The 15,047-nt window shown below is 39.7% G+C and overlaps 1 protein-coding gene across 1 annotated transcript in view; it reads right to left on the bottom strand.

Annotated features, from left to right (window-relative positions):
* AFF3 (ALF transcription elongation factor 3) overlaps nucleotides 1-15,047 on the bottom strand; it is a 578,889-nt gene that overhangs the window by 176,580 nt on the left and 387,262 nt on the right. The window contains exon 7 of the mRNA XM_060117048.1: nucleotides 9,292-9,328. Coding sequence (XP_059973031.1) covers nucleotides 9,292-9,328 — 37 coding nt within the window. The remainder of the gene's footprint in view (nucleotides 1-9,291; nucleotides 9,329-15,047) is intronic.

Below are 15,047 nucleotides of genomic sequence, written 5' to 3'. Positions count from 1 at the left end.
GAATAGGTACTACGGAGCTGTTTGCAAACAAGCAGAGTTTCAGAGCGGAGACCCTGCCAAAAGATGAATACCTTACAGATGGGACCTGTTACCTTCTACTTCTTTTACAGAAAACTTAAGGAAATAAACCCCATTAGCATTCTAGATGCAAGGCGTTTTGAATTCTGATCCCTTCTGCTAACACAAGCTAAACCAGGTCAGGTGACATCAGAACTTGAAGGAGAGAATTTTACACAACACTGAGGTTGCACCCTAGCTTACAAGATTCCCAAGAATTACACCCCACAGAGAGCCCCAGCAGCAGGTTCTGGGGTCACCCTGTTAATGCAGAATAAGATATAAATCAGAAATCCTTCCTGGCCATCTGAGAGACTAGTTAAAGAAATGTTTCTGCCGTCTGTGGTCACCGAGGATTGGATGGGTTTTAATGAAGGGAGCCTGGAACCAGTTTGTTTTTTGTAGTTTTAAGGGGCAAACTCCTCTTGCAATTGACATAATGTAATTCTTAGATCCTCGACCATTGATGGCTTGACACCATACATCCTTGTATTGTAAGGCACTTCCTTTTATTTTCTTGAGGCTAGGGGATGGAAGAAGGTCATGACTGCCATTGTGAGTTAGCTGTGGTTAGTTAGGCTGGTTATGTAGTGCTAATAGTTTAACATACCCCGGAGAAGGTTATGAGTTGCAAGAGATGGGCCTGATGGTGGCAACTCGCTTTGCTTTGCTCTTTCAGGTCAGGCCTGGAGACCTCACAGAATCCCCCAGTCTGCTTTTTAGGGCTTCAGGCCTATGTCCTGTCCCAAGTCCCTTTTGTCAGCTGTAGCCATTAGCTTATTGTCACCGAGGCTTGGGAATGACCCCCTGAGTTACATGATGAACACATTCTGAAGATATCGTCCAAACTGAACTCAAAAGTAAACTTGATTATTTCTTTTCCTTTTTGTTCTTTCAAACAGAACGGTTGTGTGAGAGAGAAAGAAGACAGTGATGTATAGTGCACACATCTATCTCAGATGTAACTCTGTGCTAATGTGTGTCTACACACTGCCGGGACATATGTGAGGGACAGTCACCTTGTGAGAAAGTCACATCTATTTTAACTGCCTCAATAGCAAACACTGACGGAGTCCCAGTACGTGGGAAACCATGCTGAAGTAAAAATAGAGGCAGAGAATTAATAAACTTTCTCTAAAGCTTGTACGTTCATAATATATTTTGTCTTCCAGGCCAGGTTTGTTGTAAACTCACTTAGGATACATGCAAGACCTTGTCAACTGGCTTTTGCGCTAGAAAACAACCTTAGTACTTTCCAAAATCACTTTTCAAATGAGAAACCACAACTCCTGCCAGAATTCTAAAGTACAGAGTTGTAACACCTGCATTACCTAAGATAAAACTAAATGGAGGTTTAATTTTTCTCAAACATAGCGATCTTTTATTCCCCCTTTAATTTGGAGAAATTGGTTACTTTCCCTGGTCTGTAGCTGCCAGAAGTTACCCCACATCCATTCATCATCAGAAATGTAGGCAGCAGGCTCAGAAGCCCAGGCAACAGTAAACATTTCTCAACAACTTATGTCATTAAAAAAAAGGAAATCAATATGATACATGAAGACATTGTTTGGATGTCTGAATAAATATGTTTTACCTTGACCAACAATGCTGCCAGATAACCCGCGGGCTGAGAGGACAGAGGCCTTATTGCACATGGGATCTGGGGGCTGTAGGAATCGGGAGGTGGATCGGCGCAGGGACAAAGCTGCAGCTGATTATCTCTGCTCTTAGCAGCACTTATGTTGTGGCAACAGGGAAAACAGAATAGGTTCTGGCAAACAGGAAGGATGCAATGGGGCCAAACTGAGCATTTATGAACGAACAGTCGGGGAATGAGTGCTCTCAGCTGATCATGAATTAACCTTTTTGGGGAAAAGTAAACACAAGACAGAGTCAGGAAGTAAAATTATGTTTGCCCTTCAAAAAGAATGAAACACAAAATCCTCCCCAATATCTGGAAATTTTAGGTGATGTAATTTCTGAAGTTAACTTGAAGTGTCTGTGTGCACAAGCCATGGAGAATCATAGGCTCTTTTTCAGGACCCGAGGGAAAATGATGAATGTGGGCTGGAAAAAATTCTCAGTAAGGGATTTTTCAGTTGGGTGCTCAGGAGATGTTTCCTTTCCGCCGCCAGTGAGGACTGTTGGGGGTTCGGCCTGATTATTCCAGCTGTTGTCAAGATAGATGCAACACTGCTCTCCTAGGGAAGGAACCTGCATTGATCTTTAAGACACTGGGCATAAGAGATAGGCTCAGGTGCAGTGTGGTCATTTTGCAGGCGGAAATATAATTAAAGAGAGAAAGAGAAAAAATGAGCCATAGAAAGAAAAGGTATATATTCATACTCACATATAAATACATATGTATGTGTATATGTATATTACATGTATACTTTCAACTTGACACTCCATATTTGTCTACCTGAGTCTTCCACAGTACCAAACATATATTACATGTTCAGTATATGTCTTCTGTCTGATGACCTATCATTAATGCAGTGTCCCACGCTACAGTGGGAAAAGAGGAGAAAGGTACACATACCACTGAGATGGTATACAAGTTAAGGTATGAAACAGCTTGATGCCTCCAACAGGTCACTTAAAAAATTACAGTAGCTACATGTTTAATCCAGTAAATCTATCAAGGACTTTTATGTCGACTAGTCTTTCTGGAAACATAGATAATATCTAATTCATGCCCCTTCTGCACTGCTGGAGTACCATAAGTAGCGCTATGAAAAGGAAATCAAAATAGACCTAGGCTGCATTCTGCTTTGAAGGCAAGTTTTGCTGTGCTACCACTTTATAATAAAAGTAATCTGTGCTCAGGGTAAAGAAAAAAAAAACTGAACAGTAGAGAACAGGTAACGACTCTGCTTGCTTTTGTCATTAGTCCTGTTAGTCCTGTAACTATAACGCTAAGTAATATGCTTATTTCTAGATGAATCAACTTCAGACAGTACGTAATAATTTCTGATATGAAAAATGAGAGATAAGATATTTAATATACTTAGACTACCACCTCCCTTCCGCTTAAAATTTTTGTTAGTTCTATTATACTTTAGTGTCTAGTGGGTATTTTAACTTTGAATAAATTTAACCTATTTTTTGATTAAACAACTTCTGACAGTACCTTTTCTTTTATACTCTGCAAAGTGAGGCAACTCACATCCCACTATGCACAGCTATACCTTTCCTCCTGCATAGCCAAGATTTAACATATTTATATTCTGTTCAGTAACTATTAATGAGTCATCTTCATTAATATTAATTTAATCAATCATTTAATTTTGGGAATTGCCCATAGGCCATGAGAAAAATTATACATGAATAACAGAATTTATAATATTGTAACAACTAAATATTAGTCTCTAAGGAACAGTAGAGGGACTGGACCTGTACAGAGGGACTGCCACTACACTTGAATGAAGGCAAGGGTTCCCAGTATTTATGTCAAATGGATTCTCTTTCTTATATATCATCATGGCACAGGTTCATTTGTCTCAAGTAAAGGCTATGCTTTTCCTAAAGAGAAATTCAATAGAGCGTGCATGTAATGTGTACAAAAATGTTTATATACAGTTGTTGTTGTTGTTTTTTTTTTTTTTTTTTTTTGCGGTAGACGGGCCTCTCACTGTTGTGGCCTCTCCCATTGCGGAGCACAGGCTCTGGACGCGCAGGCTCAGCGGCCATGGCTCATGGGCCCAGCCGCTCCGTGGCATGTGGGATCTTCCCGGACCGGGGCACGAACCCATGTCTCCTGCGTCGGCAGGCGGACTCTCAACCACTGCGCCACCAGGGAAGCCCCTATATACAGTTTTTAAAAAGTAAAATGAGTTAACTGTAAAAACACCTTCCAGGTCCAGAAATGGGACATTGACAAGAAATAACCCAGAAGCCTCCCGAGCTTGTGTCCTATTCAAGCCCAGCTAGCTAGCAATGGATTTTTGTGTTAATCATTCTTCCTTTCTTGACAGTTTCTGCTACCATGAATTAATTTGTAAATAAAACAGCCTTTAGTTTTTCCTGATTTTAAATTTCCTATGAATGCAATCATAGGGCAGGCATTCTTCTGGGATTACTTCTGTCATTCAATGATATGACTTTTAGATTCAGCCAATGTGATGTGCATAGCTTTGGTTCATTCACCCTCACTGCTGCGCAGCATCTCCTTATAAAAAATCTGCGATTTTCCTTTATTTGGCACTTTTTCGGTGTTCTACTTAAGAAATACATCAGAAAGATGTTCTCTAGTACCTTTTGAAAGTGTATAATTTTACTGTTCACATTTAGGTCTTCTACAAATACCTGGAATAGTTTCTGTATATGATGTCAGGTAGGAGATAGTTTCCTTTTTTTCCCTATAGATAACCAATTATTCTGGTACTATCTATTAAGAAGCCCATTCTTTCCCCATTGATCTACATTGTTAGCTCTGACACGAATCTAGTTTTCATAAATCTGTGGTCTGTTTCTGGGTCCTTTATATCTGTTTCATTGCTCAATTTATTATTATCTTCATTACTTAGCTAAAACATTTATTCATTCATTCATATAATAATATTAGTAAGGCAAGGCTCCAATCTGGTTCTTCTTAAGGAGTGCCTGAGTTATTTTTGGTCCCTTGTTCTATCAAATAAATTTGAGAATCACCTTGTCAATTTCCAGATACATGGCTGCTGTTGAGAAGTCAACTGGAAGTTTAATTGTTACTTCTTTGAAGTTATTAAGGGCATTTTAAGAATTTATTCTTTACCTGTGTGGCTTGCAGTTTAACTATAATATGTCTAGGGTGGACTTCTTTTTATTTATCCTGCTTAAGATTCACTGGGAAGATTCATTGGGTTTCTTGAATCTATGGGTTAGTGTCTTTCAATTCTGGAATATTTTCAGCCACCATCTCCTTTAATATTCCCTCTGTTCCCTTATTTTTTTCTGGAATTCTAGTTAAATATATTTAGGCCTTCTCACTTTATACTCCAGGTTTGTTAACTTCTTTTTCATATTTTCCATTTCTGTCTCTCTAGGCTGCATTCTAGACAATTTCTTAAGTTCAGTTTCCTGATTCATTACTTTTTCTTCACCTATGCGTAGTCTGCTGTTAAACCTGACCAAAGAAATTTTAATTTCTGTTATTATTTTCTAACTTCTAGAGGTTCTGATTAGTACATTTTCAAATGTTTTTGTTCTTTATCATATTTTCAATTCTCTCATTTCTGTAAATTAAAGTAAGCACTCTTACGTTATATTCTGGGCTTGGTAATTCCAATATCTGAAGTCCTTGGAGGTCTCTCTAATGCTCTGCTGTCTGTTCTTTTTCCTTGCTCTTGTTTCATTGTACATAAGTGTTTTTGACAATGAGTGCTCATTTCCTTAGGAATTCTATTTCTATTATTATTTATTCTTATCTATTTTCTTTTTCTGGTATTCCTACTAGCTGGATTGGACCTTTCCACCCTGACTAATCTTCCATGTAACTTAACTTCCTTTCATATTTTCCATCTGACTTTTGCTTTATATTCAGAAAAAAACATGTCTTCAACCTTATATTCCAGACTTCAGACTTTAGCTATTATCTATTAAATTTTTAAATTTTGCCAACCCTATTTTTAATTCCGGAGTGCTCATTTGTTCTGTAACTTCTTTTTCATACCAATCTGGTCTTTTTATTTGATGCAAATAATTTCAAATCCTTCTGAAGACTGTAATTACATTTGAAATTTTTTTTCTTCTGTTCCTTGAATTAAGTAGATTTCCTCTGGGTCATTCCTTCTCTTTGGTGCTCCTGGGTTATGTATTCACATCTTTGAATGATAACAGGTTGGTTAACAAAGGTACTGGCTTGGATTTCCCATATTAGTATATTGATCCATTTTGCTAACATATGTCTCCCTTGTAGGGAAGGGCTGATTTAGGGCTCTTTCTAAGTGGACAGGGTATGTTTAACTGGAAGTCTTCATTTAGGGTTCAGGAGAAAAGAGGCCTCAAGACAAGCTGGGAGCCCTGACTGCTCTCTCACTCCCCAACAAAAACAGGAAGTACTTTATTCTGGGTATAGAGCATTTTCGGTTTATTTCCTTCTTGAGAAAAGTTGGCTCTTCCTCTGCCCATCAGAGATACCTATGTTTAAGGTCTGGTATTATCTCAGAATCTATTCTGCTTCTCTCTTAGGTACTAGCTCCCAACTAGAAGTTCTAGTTAGCTGTTCATTTTCTTAGCAAATATTACTATGGGTTTTTTTTGTATTTTGTTTTTTTGAGGGAGGAAAGCCAGACTGAAAGCTCTGTATGAAAGCCGCTAAGATAGTGGTAGAGGAGTAATGGGTGGAAGAATGGCCATGTTCCCATCACTATGCACAGTCCACGCTGCTTCTCTGTTGGGGTTGAGAGGAAATCAAGTCTCTCCTGGAGCTCCCAAGGACATTGCCTCTACCACCACAGCTTGCTCCTGTATGGTTCATGATTTTCCTTTTTTCTTTTTCTGGGTCATGACCTTCCCTGCCCAGGATTATCTATCTAACAGAAGGGTCTTATCCAGTCTCCATTTTCCAGACACTCAGCTGAATTTCTGGTTCTCAGTGCCGTTAGGGATTTATTTGCATCACTATTGCTTTATGGTTAGTTCAATATAGACTCTGAAGGGAGGGAAAGAAGTGCTTATGCTCAGGCTGCCATCTGAACAGGACAGTCTCACACTTTCAAAAAACTGTAGACATACATCACCTGTTTTAATATTCAAGTTTCTCAATACTTAGTTAGCTTCTATTTTATATTAATCGGTAATCAGCAAACTGGCTAAAGTAGCTCTCTTTAAAAAGATTTGGATTAAAAAATAATCTTCTGTTTAACTTATACACTCTTTTCTCTTAGTACCTACACAATTTAGTTTTTCTAATTTCAAAAAGATAAAAATGACTGACCTAAAGTGGGGAAAGTCAGTCCACCAATACACATTTTGTCTCTCTGAAGTACAGTTTTTTGCTATTTTCTACATATTTACTGGAGTCATGACTCCCAAAGCTGTAATGATTCCAAAGCAAATACAAGAAACAGCAGGGGAAATGCTGGTGGGACCAGCTCTCCTAAAATTTCCAATGTGCTATCATCTACAGAGGATACTCCAATTTTTATCTTTATTTTTTTATTTTCCATTATGGTTTATTACAAGATATTGAATATAGTTCCCCGTGCAATACAGTAGGACCTAGTTGTTTAACTATTTTATATATAGTAGTTTGTATCTGCTAATCCCAAACTCCTAATTTATCCCCCTTTCCCCTTTGGTAACCATAAGTTTGTTTTCTATGTCTGTGAGTCTGTTTCTGTTTTGTAAGTAAGTTCATTTTTGTCATATTTTAGATTCCACACGTAAGTGATATCATATGATATTTGTCTGACTTATTTCACTTTGTATGATAATCTCTAGGTCCATCCATGTTGCTGCAAATGGCATTATTTCATTCTTTTTTATGTCTGAGTAGTATTCCATTGTATATATATACCACATCACTACGATTTTTAAATAGTGATATTATCTTTTTATAGATGTGCTTGGTTTTGAGGGGGGGGGATTTATTTGAAAAAAAAAATCCCCTTACCCCTAGAAAAGAGAAAACCAATTACAAATGTCCTCAGATGATGAAATGCCAGAGGGATTTACACCACACCATGCAAGTGCCACTCACAATTCCACAGAAGATAGGTCTGCTTTTACATAATCTCAATTGTAGTATCAGCAAGGGAAAGTTATGGCATGCTGTAAAAATATGCCAGATGCAAAAAGAAATCTTGGACAAGAATTCAATCTCACACTGAAAGGACAGAAGCAACATTTTGGGGGTCAAGGTAATGGGTTAGTTATTAGCTGCAGAATCTCCATTTCATCATGTGCAGAACGGAGATGTAATGCCTACTTCACACGGCTATGGTTAGGATTAAATAAAATAGCACACATAAAGAAGAGACTGCACACAGACGGGACTGAACAGCTGTTTCCTTTGTTCTTCTTTATGTTAAAGGCTCCAAGCTGAGAGAAGGTACATTTATTCTATTATATCTATTTTCTCCTCCCTTTACCCTGAACTGTTTAAATTCAAATGGAAAGAAATGGTGAGGAAAGCAATTGGCAATTCTTCCGTACGCTCTAGCCTTTGGCATATGATGCTGACGCCTACACACCTCATGGACCTAACCGTGCATCTCCTGATTCCTTTCCTTACTATTATATTTATGAATTTCTATAGATTTCAAAGTCCCTTGGCATTTCACCTCTTCCCTGGTGCTAGTGCTCACAGCAAATTCCAACAGAGGGTGGGATAACTAAGGGATATTGCCTATGGATCATTATGCCATCCTCCCCCTACCCTGACCTTTCTCTAGCTGTACATTAAAAGTCTGGGGCTTCCCAATGCCTTTGTCTGGATGTCTTTTCTCCATAATCCTCCGGCCCTCACAGATGCTCAGTAGGTGAGCCTCAGTTCCTAAGACACATCTACTGACTCAGAGTGATTTTCATGTTCAAACATAGCTTTGAAATTTGCAAGGGATGCTCTCAGCCGACTGGCTGATCAGGAGACTAACAAAGCCCAGTCTTTTTGGGTGTGCTTTCACGACATGAATGGGGTAGCTTATGCATATTTAATGCTCAAGAAAACATTAATACCAATTAACAGTGCCAAAGAAGAGAATTAAAACAATACTTCATGGAATGATATTCTCTCTTTGATGATGAAGCCCATATGTTTTATTTGACACTGGGTTCAGTAACGAAATTCCTTCCTGGACCCTTTAGTCTGTTTCTCCCTGGAAGAGGGCATGGTTTCTTCATGGATTCTAAGGACATTTATCATGAGGTCTTCTGATCTCTTTACCCACCTATTTTCTTTCAATTTAGGTAACTCATTAGCTGCCTTTAAAAATTTTCCCCCTCACACATACCAGAGGCCAACTATTAGAAAGGATAGTGTTCCTTCCTCCTAGAGTTGGTTTGAAATTCACTATTTTATGTTTTGGCCCTCCCTCCATTGAATAAAAAGAGAGACGAGCATTCAAGGTCACCATGCATCTTACCCATTTTGGGGGAACACTTGAACAAATGGCCCTCCTTTCCCCACTTGATTTTGCCTTTTAGTGAAATTCTTTTAAACCTACTATCTATTGCATGTATCTCCCCTCCTCACCTGCTCCACCCCCTCCAACACCCACATATGAAGCTATAGAGAGAAACTTTTCTTACTTGGATTACTGTGTCCCGAGGAAGTGAGCTGAGAGTCCTAAAAAAAAAAACAAAAAAAAAAACAAGAAATATCAATTAATTTTCTTATTTTGACTTTCAAAATGTAAGTTGAATATGAGATGTATTACTGGTCATTCAGAACCTAATCACGGATCATAATCTCTACCAGCTACTGTAATGAGAAACATTTACGTGTTTGTTAAGCAGTTCTGGTAATAGAGCTCACAATCACTTCTATGTTGTATTACAGACTTTTTGTTTTGTTTATTGAGGTGAAATTCACATAACATAAAATTAACCACTTTGAACAATTCAGTGGCATTTCATACAGTCACAATGTACTAAACCACCTCCTCTATCTAGTTGCAAAATATTTCTATCATTCCAAAGTAAAATTCCTTACCCTTTTGGCAGTGTTTCCCCATTTCCCCCTCTCCTCAGTACCTGGTAAGCACACACACATGCACATGTACTTGTTTGAGTCCTTCTTTTCAATCTTTTTTTAAAAAATTAATTAATCTATTTTTGGTTGCATTGGGTCTTCGTTGCTGCACACAGGCTTTCTCTAGTTGAGGCGAGCAGGGGCTACTCTTTGTTTCGGTGCTCGGGTTTCTCATTGCAGTGGCTTCTCTTGCTGCGGAGCATGGGCTCTAGGCGTGTGGGCTTCAGTAGTTGTGGCACGTGGGCTTCAGTAGTTGTGGCACATGGGCTCAGTAGTTGTGGCACGTGGGCTTCAGTAGTTGTGGCTCGCGGGCTCTAGAGCGCAGGCTCAGTAGTTGTGGTGCACGGGCTTAGTTGCTCCGCGGCATGTAGGATCTTCCCAGACCAGGGGTTGAACCTGTGTCCCCTGCACTGGCAGGCGGATTCTTAACCTCTGCACCACCAGTGAAGTGTCCTATATTATTGACTTTTAATCTAACCCACTTCCCTTTGAATGTACCTTCACTCTCACCACCTTTCTGCAGACGAGGCTGGCAGCCACATCCCATCAGGGACACTCCACTGAACAACTGCTGTCAATCTCACATCGGTGGACAGAAAGATTATTACAGCTTTCCACTTATCTGAAATGGCAGAAAGCCAGTACTATGTGGTATTTGAGTTCAGTTATTGATCAGGTAAACAGTGATTGAACCTGATTTTATTTCCATTAAAGTGAAATGCTAAATTTTGTCTTGGGAATTCACATCTTCTTTCCTTGCAAAAGTCCTATTTAATATGAAATACACAGGAGAGTTATAAAAGAATGAATGAATTGAGACAGGGTCCATGAAGGACTACTGCCCTGCCCAGCTGGCTGCAAAACCCTGGGCGCCCCACAGAGTGTGCAGATCCTTCATCCTTCACCGAGCCAGAGCCAGGCTGGGTTCAGAGCAGAGGGCAACTAGCCCCAGGCACTGAAGCCCTTTCCGCTTCTGTGTCTCCTGACGTCCCATCCAGACAGACACCCTTACACCTATAGCTTCTGTCTCAAAGGCCTTCTCTCCCTTTGTGAACATTGTCCTTGAGTAGATGCCTGGGGCGTGGCTCGACACATCTGAGCACTGTCATTTCAGCCTCCTCTGGGAGCATTCAAGGAGGCCTGCTAGGTTCTCTGTTGGGGCCTCAGGGGTTACAGAAGTGAGTGTACAAAGCCCTTGCCTTCCGGGCCTGGGAGCCCAGTGAGTCAGCAGAGCAGGTGATGTGTATGCAAATTATGAGAACCCAGGGCTGAAAGGCATTTCACCACTGCTGTGTGGGAGTCCTTCAAGCCTCCATAGCCTGTCCTCATCCTTGGGATGCGTGTCCTGCCATTTTCTGTTTTCTGCCTGGCCAACTTCACTCTTCCTTCCAGGCTCAGAACAGAAAAGCTCAAGGGTTACCTGTTCTTTGAAATATTCCTGAATCTCAGAAGGACTTATTTGCTTTCTTTATGTTTACACTACACTGTGTCAAATTTCCATTACAGGAATTGTCTTTTCAACTACGACTCCTTAAAAAGAAAGCTTTATCTAGGTATACATGATATAACATAAACTGTACATATTAAAGTATACAACTAGATAATAAATATAACAAAAAGAACGCTACTATTATTAATTGTCTTGACCCAAGGATGGCTCCATCCTATTAAGTAGCATTTGCTATTTAAACAACAAAAAGTAACATTTATTTACTAAAAAATAATTCAGAAAAATAGGAAAGTATAAGAAGAAGTTGCCTGTAATTCCTAACAGGGCATTTCTGAGATGACTCTACTGCTTTTAATTTCCCACATTCACTCAGCAAGTGTGTGTCATTCTGATGGTCACGTGCACAGAGAGGAGAACCACTTCTTAGTTACTCAGAAGAATATCTGCAGTTAGAAACTTGTTCTTCTCCTTTTTTAAATCCTACATTCCCAGCACCTCAACTATTGTTGGGTACACAGGAATCCCAAAACTTCTTCAAAGATGGTGTTTAGCTGGGAAGTAAAGTTTTACAAATCACTGTACTGAAGGCAGAAATAACCAAGTGCACTGGTAGCCGAGAAAGCCATTCAAGGAAGCACTATAATAAATACCATATTTCGGGCTTCCCTGGTGGTGCAGTGGTTGGGAGTCCGCCTGCCGATGCAGGAGACGCGAGTTCGTGCCCCGGTCCGGGAAGATCCCACATGTCGCGGAGCGGCTGGGCCCGTGAGCCATGGCCGCTGAGCCTGCACGTCTGGAGCCTGTGCTCCGCAACGGGAGAGGCCACAACAGTGAGAGGCCCACGTACCGCAAAAAACAAAACAAAACAAAACAAATACCATATTTCATCAAACGTAACAAAACTGTATAAGGCTGCATTACTTCATGTATTACTATGGAAGAAAATGGCTGCCAATTAATTGTAAAATGCCATCAGCTGTAAAACAAATTCTGATTTTGGGGATCTTAAAATGTGAAAAAAAAATATGCACCTTAAACCAATAAAACACAGTTGTTCTTAAGCCATGTTGCTGATGGTGGCAGTTTTTATCCTGTGAGAACACTCCTTAAAAATGGCTTTTTGGAACCATCTGAGGACTGCTGTACTCTTATCTCCTCTTGCTTGTCTGTTAATACATCATTAGAATTACAAAAGGCAAGAAATGGAAATATATCTTCTTTGATTTTCAGACCTCCACATAAAGCTAATTACTCTAGGAAAAAGCACCACTTGATGTGGTTTGGTCTTCCTTCTTCCCACCAATCACTTTCTTTTCTCTAAAGCTCAAAACAATTGAAATAATATAAATGACAGTAAATTTAAATGTTTGAGGTAATGAAGTAAACATAAAGTTTTATTAGCCCAAGCATTTTGTGATCGTTTCTGAAGCATGCTAGGAACCCAAAGAGGGAGACATATCATAAACTTCCCAACTTCAAAGCACTTTCCTTCACACTTGCTGGCTTTCATTCTCCTTGTACTGAATAAAGAGGAAGGCAATAGGATTCTCATTTCTGTAATCATGCTAGAACTCTTCTGCCTAATGCTTTAGAAACTGATCAGCAAGAATGGTTTCAAACCAGGTCTGATCCCATCAGATCTGGCATTCACTGCCACATGAAATGCTTGTGAAATGCCATTAGATCCGCACAGATGCCTTCTGAGTATGGAAAAAAGTTCTACAATTTTAGCTCTCTATTCGCATTTTAGAACTTATGAGACTGCTACAGAAATCGAGGGAAAAGGACAAAGCAAATTCATTGCTTTTTCTTGGTTGAAATACCTCATAATGGCGTGCCTTCTTTTCTTTACCAAATTCAATAACTTTTGAGATTTGAAGAATACGACAGGCACGTCTGATAGTGTTTGTCTAAGGAATTGTGACTCCAGATTAAGCCTTCAGAGAATACAAAAAAACATCCAAGGTCAGTATCAATTGACTTTATTATATATTATGTCCTTCAACACCTGGACAAATTGGGGAAATTCTTGGAAGTATGTAGCTAATTAATTTAGTGGTACTGGTAACTCAGCACATTTAAATCGACTTTACTTGAGAGGTCAAACTGCCCCTTTAATCTCAATAGGGGCTTAATTTCATTATTTATTAGTCATTTTGGAGATTCTGCCCTGCAAATTCCATAAACAATTCTAGCTCCTACATACTAGCAACTGTGATCATCTCAAACATTAATAGTCTAATTAATGAATTGCAAGCCTCCAGCTGTCAGAATACTAAATAGTTGAGATACAGGTTAAAAGAGGTGCACTATGGGTGAGAACTAGTGATGTCTTTGAAGTAGGCACAGTCAGGGCTCTTCCAAAGATGTCTGTATCTTAATTCCCAGGCCCTGTGAATATGTGACCTCTCATGGCAAAAGGGACTTTGCAGATGTGATTCAATTAATGATTTTGAGATGGGAGATTATCCTGGATTATCCAGGTGGGCCCAGTATCACCACAAAGTTCCTTATAAGGGAAAGGAGGAGGCAGGAGAGTCAGAGAAGATGTGACAAGGACGTCAGCAGTTGGCATGATGAGGGCCACAAGCTAAGTAAGAAGTGAAGCCTCTAGAAGCCGAGAAAGACAAGAGAACAAATTCTCCCCTAAAACATTCAGAAGAAACGCAGCCCTGACGACACCTCAATTTTAGCTCTGTGAAACTGATTTCAGACTTCTGTCTTCCAGAGTTGTAAGATAATAAATTTATGTTGTCGCTGAGTCACTAAGTTTATGGTGGTTCATCAGAGTAGAAAGGACACTAATGAAGTCTTATTTCATTGATAGAAGATAAAATTTTTTGAAAATATTTATTTATTTATTTGTCTGTGCCAGGTCTTAGCTGTGGGATCTTTTAGTTGTGGCCTGTGAACTCTTAGTTGCAGCATGTGGGATCTAGTTCCCCGACCAGGGATCAAACCCGGGCCCCCTGCATTGGGAGCATGGAGTCTCAGCCACTGGACTGCCAGGGAAGTCCGATACAAGATACATTACCAGCACTTATTGTGAACTTTTTGAAAGAAAAGCATTATTAAAATCATGTAATGTCCCCACATTCTGTAAAGTCACCTATTTTTTTTTTTTTGGCCACAATGGGTCTTCATTGCTGCATGCAGGCTTTCTCTAGTTGTGGTGAGCGGGGGCTACTCTTCGTTGCGGTGTGCAGGCTTCTCATTGTGGTGGCTTCTCTTATTGTTCAGCATGGGCTCTAGGCATGCGGGCTTTGGCAGTTGTGGCTCGTGGGCTCCAGAGCGCAGGCTCAGTAGTTGTGGTGCACGGGCTTAGTTGCTCCGAGGCATGTGGGATCTTCTTGGACCAGGGCTTGAACCCATGTCCCCTGCATTGGCACGTGGATTCTTAACCACTGTGCCACCAGGCAAGGGCCTGTTTGTAAATTATACCTTAATTTTTTTAAATAGAAAGAAAATTCAAACCTTTAAAATATTCAGAAAGCTAGAAAAATAGAAGGAAGTACCCTCAGCTGGACACAGAATAAGAAATTATTATATTTAACAACAACACATTGGAATCATTCTTATTAAGGGACTTTGGGACATTTTCAACACTTCAAAAAAAAGCTTTTATCCTTTAGCTGTCACTCAACCCTCTCTCCCTACCCCTAAGCTGTAAGCAACCACTAATCTATTTTCTGTCTCTCTGTATTTGCCTCTTCTGGACATTTCAAATATATGAAATCATATAAAATGTTGTCATTTGTGACTGGTCTTTCACCTTTGCTCAGCATATTTTCAAGGTTCATCCATGTTGAATCATGTATCAGTGCTTCACAATGCTGCTGTGAACATGCATGTAAAAGATTTTTT

Source organism: Mesoplodon densirostris, chromosome 14 (assembly GCF_025265405.1).
Source record: "Mesoplodon densirostris isolate mMesDen1 chromosome 14, mMesDen1 primary haplotype, whole genome shotgun sequence".
Classification (NCBI taxonomy): domain Eukaryota; kingdom Metazoa; phylum Chordata; class Mammalia; order Artiodactyla; family Ziphiidae; genus Mesoplodon; species Mesoplodon densirostris.
This window is presented reverse-complemented; position numbering and strand designations above follow the sequence as displayed.